General features: G+C 46.7%; 1 protein-coding gene across 1 annotated transcript; it reads right to left on the bottom strand.

The window, feature by feature from the left end:
- Positions 1-2,765: 2,765 nt before the first annotated feature.
- Positions 2,766-5,471, bottom strand: LOC103722634 (ACT domain-containing protein ACR8-like). The gene is made up of 4 exons (XM_008813256.4): positions 5,066-5,471; positions 3,904-4,723; positions 3,648-3,752; positions 2,766-3,519 (listed from the first exon to the last, which is right to left on the bottom strand). Exons 1-4 carry the CDS (start codon positions 5,116-5,118, stop codon positions 3,154-3,156), a joined length of 1,344 nt encoding a protein of 447 aa, XP_008811478.2. The 5' UTR covers positions 5,119-5,471; the 3' UTR covers positions 2,766-3,153.
- Positions 5,472-7,680: the final 2,209 nt, after the last annotated feature.

Raw genomic sequence — 7,680 nt, 5'->3', positions numbered from 1 at the left:
AAAAGCTAATATAAACGACATAATCATAAAACTTGGAAACTAAATCCACTACTAAAATTGCATGCGATGCATAATAACCAGGTAATGACTTAAGGCGTAGTTATTATATTTCAACAAAGTATTTGGTCTAACGATTTCTATGATCCATATTCAGTTTTCTTGATGGTAAAAGGATCTTCAAATCTTTTAATCATTGGTGTGTATCTCCAGTTCTTCCATAAGTGCGAAGGTTCAATCCACTATTATATAGGCATCGAGTAGCCTAGAGCGAACATTTGACCTATTTCCACATAAATATCGAGATTTCAACAAATTGGAGGTTCAACTTGCTTGCCATAGATCAGTGGACCAACCAACATTCCCATGTGTGATTTCGAGTAACTTCTGAAGTTGGCAGTGGATACTATTTTATTATCAAGGAAGCAGCTCAAGTCATACCTATAGGTAAAGAACTCAACTTACTCTCTATTGTCATGATGAATTCTTTTAACCCTCATGGCTTATACTCGAATATCTTTGTGATTCAATCTCATTGGTTTGTTTCACTTACCTATGAGTTATTACTCTCCTTATTTCTTTCATTCTTTTACTAGAAATTATGAAATTTCTCTTAGTATGGTATGACAAGTCCTATCTCTTGATTTAACCAAATTCATAGATTCATCAGCTCAATCTAGCACGCTAGCAACTTAATCAGCCCAAGTTTAGTTTCTTAGGAAGTAGCTGAATTGACAAGTCAACAATTAACCATCCTCTCATGCATTCATACAAATTCCTACTAACGATGACAACTCTCGACAAAATAAAGTTTTCATGCGGATATATCCAACTCCCTTTAGCATTAATATTACTCAATTGTAGTTTGATATCAATTAAATTGACTACCAAATGGCATAAATCACAATAATTTGTGTTCAAGGGTTGAGAGTTTATGTACCTTAACAAAAGTACTCCTTTTATTGCTTAGTACTAAGAAATCTACAAGTAGGAAATAGACTTTGTAGCTAACAAGGGTAGGAAGGTTGGTACTACAGGTGCCATCAAGTCAAGTAGGATCCAAATGCCTCCTAAGGTAGATCCAGATCCCAACCTATTAGGAGTTCTAATTAAAATTTTCATCCAATCCTTCCTAACCAATGAATTAGATAGGGTGTAGGTCTAAAAGGATGCAGTAGAGAGTGGATTGGTTAGATTATGTGTTGGATTGGGTATGAGGGGAATCCAAGTCTAGGTTTGATGGAGTCCAAATTCAGATCTTAAGAAAAAACTGTTATTTGAAAAACTTAATTCCTTTCATAACCTCAAAATTTTCATTTAGCCTCAATTGCAGTTAATAAACTAATATGAACAGTATATGAGTTAGGCTATATATCATATACTGGGTAAATTATCATGTCCAGGTTAAATTGGGCTGACAAAAAATCAAACCTATACCCTGCTATGATATATGATCGGATCAAGTTAGGTTTGATTCAAGCAGAGTTTTAGTAGACACATGCCCAGGTTCAAAATTCCATGGGTCTATCTTTAGCATTTTGATTGGCTACTATCAGTATGTAAAATTGGATTTGGAGCTGGGCAGTTGAAGGATTTTGACTCTTACATGCAACACAATTTGAGGTTTATACGAAATTTGTGGAACATTGCTTGGTAATTTAACATGTTGCTTGGCTAATATCAGTACGCAGCTGATATCAGTTGGTTTCCAGTAGTTGCATCTGAAAAACTTTGCAGCAGAAGGAAATATCTAGAGCTGACATAGTCCAGAATCTATGTCTTGCAACGATCAGCTGAACCTGGTCAAAACTACTAGCTAAGAATCCAAACCCAGCCAAAGCAGCAGCAATCCAAATTGACTTTAGTTATCAATGCATTTGAAAATTAAGAGACTGATCCAAATTTCTGGCATGCTTCTTGCCACCTTATGGCTAATAGTCAAAATCAAGACATCATGAGTTGTCATGTATATCAAACAAGACAATTATCTGAAAAAACAAGCTTACTGCATTCTCATCAAATTTCATGCAGGGTTTGGAACGTATCTTTCGCACGAAAGATGATTGATATTTTTTCATGATGATGACCATTGGATCGTGCTCTGCATGGATATCCAAGCACTTCAAACACCTTCATTCATCCATTTGCACAAATCTTGGTGCAACCATGCACGATCAAATGGTGCAAAGGAAGATGAATCCTTCTTTCAGATCCATGGTACAGCCCCTGTCCCCTTATACATGGTAAGGAGTATTACAAGCATTTCAGATGCACACTATTTTCCTTTGAAATATAATCAATAATAGTCTTGAAGTGTCAGCAGTTCACTCTCAAAAGTTAAACAAATTGTATAATTCAGTTGACGGCCAATTTTTGCACTGAATGTGTCCTGTTTTTCCGTTCTGCCCAGCCAAACAATCTTATGTCATGCTGCAGCCTCCGTGGAATGCATCCACAGCTCTCCAAGTCAAAAGTACAAATTTTAATCCCACTATCATCGTCATCAATGAGCAAAGGGGCCGCACACATGCCAGAACAGCAAAAAACCACTGAATGGGCGGCGGAGAAATCGCACATCCTGTTCCCCTAGGAACTACAATCCCTTCCGGTCCCTTTCTCCCTTCTCCCAAGTCTCTTTCCCACCTGCAAATAGGTGTGAAAGCCGTTGGTTGGTTAGAATCTAGCCAGTCTATGGTCTCCTCCAAAGACCGAGTAAAGCCACGTTTTGGCGACCAGGAGAAAGAATTCTAGAAACCAAATCACGGTATAGGGAGAGGAAGAAAATTGTTCATTCGTTTATGTACAAACGTGTACATGCGTAATGTAAAAAAGAGAGACAATTTGGACCCCACTGACCCAAAGCTGGACACCAGCAATTTCAGCAACAACACGCCCAATAATAAATCTCCCTGCCCAGCTTTTTCTGCGTATATGCTCTCTTTTAGCCTTTTAGAAGTTTCTTCTCTTTTACAACAACGTATGGAGTGGACCCCTAAATTCCAACCATCAACCATTTCCTCATACCCCTACTAGCTTTTATGACCTTTTTTTTTGCCTTCTTATGTACAAAAATACCAAATCAAACAAGAGCAAACCCAAAAGGAAGCAAGGTATAATACTGGCTACACCCAATTGGTACACATTCTGTTGCTGTTCTTAGGAACAGGATCTGATGAGGCCCAGGTTGTAGAGATTCCTCTTCACGAAGCTCCCCAGGTAGAACAGCCCGGCCCCACCACCGGCCGCAGGCTCATCGCCGGCCGGCCTCTTCTGGCACGACGGCGGCGGACGCTCCTCATTTACCTTGAGGCTCTTGCTGCCGATCTTCTCGATCACGGCGTGGATAATCTTGGGGTCAGCCGGGTGGCCGGCGGCGTCGGTGACGTAGAACACATTAATCGCCATTTGGCCTTTGGTCGAGACCTCGGCTCTCGTCACCGAGAGGCCGTTCTCCCGGAAGGTCCGGGTCACGTCGGCAAGCAGGCCTCGCCGGTCCATTGCGCACAGCTCCAATCTCAACCCCTGGGATTCACCCACACACGAGGAACCAAATCAAATTCTAGCTGCAATTAAAGAATCGGATGCCTATAGGCTGTCTCTTTTGGGAGGAATCGAAGCTAGTTGTATTACAAAAACGGGAAGGAAGGTACCTCGGATGCTCTGCGCTCAATGGCAGCTTGCAAGCATTGGATCACACGCTGCCGCTCTGCTTCCGAACTGATGGGGCTCCCATCTGAATGCCTGATGTAAAATTCCTGTAAAACACCAAAAAAGATCGAAATTTAACCAAAATTCAAGAAAAATCCAAAGAAAAAAAATCAAAAAGATCGCCTAGAAAAATCCAAATTTAGCCTGAAAATGGGAGAAGCCCAAAAGTAGTTGGGAAAAAGCAGAAAAAAAAAATACCTCGTGGGCTCGATCGCCATCGGTGTCAATGGTGCCGTGGAACACCACATACTCCATGTCGGTGAGGGTACACACGATGTCGAAGAGGAGCTTGGGGCGATCGCGGCACTGGATGTTGACGATCGAGTACCCGCGCTCGAGCCAGTTCTGGACTGAAATGGACGGCTGCGATGACGACGAAGAGGCGGCCTCGGCGGAGGAGATCCGCTCGTAATCGCGGTCGGCGAACATCAGCTGGTGGAGGCGGCGATCGGAGTGGGTGAGCGACGGCGAGGGCACGGTGGTGGTCTTGGCGCCGCGGACGTCGTCGCGGTGGCCCTTGAGAACGTGGCGGAGGCGGGCCTCGACGCGGCGGATCCGGTGGGCGTCCTCGATCGGGGACCCAGAATCCTCGTCCCGGATGAAGATGAGCGCGGCGATCCGGCCGTTGTGGGTCCAGACCTTGGCCTCGACGACGCCGCAGCCGAGGTCGGCGAGGACGGCGAAGACCTCGGATAGGAGGCCAGGGCGGTCGGTGCCGGTCAGCTCGAGAGCGGTGAGGCCGTCGAGGGCGGCAGCGCCGGAGCGGGGGGCGGCGCCGGGGGTGAGGGAATGCTCGATGTAGGAGATGACGGAGTCGTCGGTGAGCTTGCGGCCGAGGGGGTCGGTGACGTGGAAGACGTCCATGAACCAGCGGCCGTCGGAGGATATGTAGCCCTTGTTGATGGAAAGATCGAGGTCGGTGAGGACCTGGACCGCCTCCAGGAGCACTCCGTGCTTCCGAGCGCTGTCCACCTTGACCAGCGTCGCGGTGGGGCAGACGGCATTGTCGATGACGACTCTGCAAGCAAGAACGCAAACAAGAGAGGAGTCAAGAAAGAAAGAAGAAAAAATAAACGAAATAGCGGGTGGTGTTAGGCGAAAGAATTGGGATTTCCAATACTGAACGCGGAAACCGGACAAAGAGGAGAACGGTGAGAAAGTTTAAAGAGCAAAATAAAAATTGAGTTCGAGAAACGCAAGGGCCGAAGGAAGAAGACGACATTAAGAAAACAGAGAACTATGAAACATGAATTAAGAAAATAGGTTCATGAAGACTGAGATGGTTCTGAAACGAGGAAACCAGAAACGGGTACGGAAACTCAAAAGACATGAGGAGAGTATAGAGAGCAGGGGAACTGACCTGGGAGTATTCATCCGACTGAGGAACTCATCCAAACATGCCGGCCATTCCATCTCTTTTGCCCTTCTGATCCTCTTCTTGAAATCACGCCCTTTTTGAGACTCCCTTCTCCCTCCCCTTCTTCCTCTTCTAATTTAAATTCTCTCCCTCTCTCCTCTCTTACATCAAACGAACAGAACCCGGACGAGACGAAATAACTACAGCTGGAGCAAGAATTGAACCAATGTTTCGGTCGCCCCTCTCTCTCTCTCTCTCTCTCTCTCTGTAGCTCCAGGGGGTAAAGCACGCGTTTCCCGGTGGTCACAAGGGGAGGAGGAGGTGGCACATATATTTAAACATCAAACCCACGTCTCCACGCCAAGACGGACCGTCGGGCTGACCAACCCGCCAGCTATTTACCCCGACCCCGGTCAACCAACCCGGGCAGCCACCGTCCCAACACCCCACCCCCCCCCCCCCCCCCCACCCCGGGGATCTTGCCACGTAGACGGCACACCCACTCCTCCCCGACTCCCACTTCCTTTTGCTTATTCCTCAAGCTACCCTCCAAATCCAATACGAGTCATCGATGTATCATATACCATCATACCTGAGTGGGGTTTGGGAGGGGAGGGTGGTGGGGCCCACGGTGACTCCACGTGGCATTGCGAGTGGGTGGAACGGGCCGACCGGAATTAGGGACCCCTCCACCGCCCGTGTCGGATCCCATGCCATTTCCTCGCGTCGTTACGGCTGTTGCGGTCCAGGTGCTCCGATCTCCGCGGCCGGCTTCCTAACTAACCTGCCTCCGGGCTCCCTGCCGACCCATTTGTCCCTCCTATCCCCGGATCCAACGAGCCCAGAGCTACGTCCAAACTGGTCTCGTCCACCGGCCCTCGTCTGCCGCCTAACTAATTCGCTGGTGTTAAGTGGTGACCGTTTCTTCTTACCAAGAAGTCCCCGCCTCGAAGGACGGTTGCCCGTCGAACTTGGTCCGGAACCTTCTCCACTTGACGTGGGGATCCCATGCTGGTGCCACGTGTAAGTTAAGAGAGGATCTAACCTAGTCTTTGGAATATTCCACCCGCGGGCAGCATAACATTGTTTAGGAAGCATTGATGGCGTTTTTGCGGGCGACTAAAGAATATTAGAGTGTCCGCTTGCGGTCCGGTGACGGGTGTCCTCGCGCAGGCCGCGGGACCCACCACGTGCGATCAATTCGGTGGTTTTGAACGGCCTGGTCCTGGCGTTGGTCCTGGACCGGACCTCTCGAATGGGTTGCCCAAAGCGGCTGGCCACACGGACTTGGTGGCGACGTGTCGTGTACGAGTTGGTTCGGGCGCGCGCCACCTCGATTGGTGGGGAGAGCGGCGTGGATGTACGCGCTCGGGCATGTGCCGCCATTAAAACGAGGAGGGACTCGTGTCGGCTGCGGACAGTCACGTGACTTGCTCTTGTCAGAGACCACGTGCTGCGTCGCACACGCGTCGCTCGCCCGACCGAATTCTTATCCCCCAACCGAATTAAATCATTTCTTTAAATTGGCGGATATTAAATTGGGGGACAGGTCTTCCGTGAGGGACGGGAGCAGCCGTTAAGATCGATAAAAATAAAAAATAAAAAATAAAAAATAAAAATGAGCGAAAGATAAAAAAGGGGAGAGGAATTTGGCTTTTAGGCGCAAGGAAGGGGCGTTGATTGATTGAAGAGAGGAAAAGTGGATCGCGTGGGGACGTACCGTGAGGCGGAAGGATGAAGGAGGTGGGGAAGAGAAACGTGGCAAGATGGTCGGACGTCCATACCAGCTGCATGCTTTCTCGTTTCAGATCACCGTGTGGGGATTCATCTGTCGCCAACCGGGCAGGAGGCGATGCTCCAACGGCCTTTGGAAACTGAGGGCTTCATGCCGCCGCCCGAGCTATTAAGACATACTTTTAAGCATCAATCATGATTTTCAAGATTCAAATCGTTGCCGCTGAGAATCAAATCCAAAATATAAATGTACCGCTCTAAGTATCAAAGTTATCCTACGCTACGGAAAACGATCCGACGGTCACTAGAAAATATTTGGCTGGATACTATCGATACTTAAGTAAGACAGAATTTTGAAAGACAATAGAAAACCTGAAAAAAAATAAAATTATGAGATTATAGTATTCAATTTTTTTTCCTATTTAGGGGTCAGTACCTAGTATTTATAGATGAGAAAATATCAATCTGTGTGAGTAGGATCGTTCGATTTGCATATAAACAGTTGGGCTCTTTCAATATCCGTTGAACAGATGGTTATGATATTTCTTTTTAGGTGTACATACTCAGTCACTTTCCTAATGTGATAGTCGATTATCATATTTCTTTTCAGATGCAATGAGATTGTACCGAGATTTAATCGTTCACGTTGATTGTTCGAAGATCTGAATGACCATTGATCTCGTTGGACACTTGTTGTTTGGTTGACAGTCTAAGCTATCAGGCGAGATTCTAGAGATGGTGAATCGAAGCTATATTACTTGCCTTCCACTTTCGAGGCCGGGCTATACTTGCTCGGTTCGGATGAAGGAAGTAATCAAATCATTCGTCAGGTGAGCTAGTCGAGTTGAATTCATGCTGTTTAGATCAACCCTAGACATTTCTAG

Source organism: Phoenix dactylifera, unplaced genomic scaffold, assembly GCF_009389715.1.
Source record: "Phoenix dactylifera cultivar Barhee BC4 unplaced genomic scaffold, palm_55x_up_171113_PBpolish2nd_filt_p 002169F, whole genome shotgun sequence".
Classification (NCBI taxonomy): domain Eukaryota; kingdom Viridiplantae; phylum Streptophyta; class Magnoliopsida; order Arecales; family Arecaceae; genus Phoenix; species Phoenix dactylifera.
This window is presented reverse-complemented; position numbering and strand designations above follow the sequence as displayed.

Excerpts from the sequence above, each read along its gene's own strand:
- LOC103722634 (XM_008813256.4), bottom strand. The coding sequence starts at position 5,118 with ATGGAATGGCCGGCATGTTTGGATGAGTTCCTCAGTCGGATGAATACT. Across the intron at positions 4,724-5,065 it reads AGTCGGATGAATACTCCCAG|AGTCGTCATCGACAATGCCG; the intron begins GTCAGTTCCCCT and ends TCTTGCTTGCAG. Across the intron at positions 3,520-3,647 it reads TTGAGCGCAGAGCATCCGAG|GGGTTGAGATTGGAGCTGTG; the intron begins GTACCTTCCTTC and ends GGTGAATCCCAG.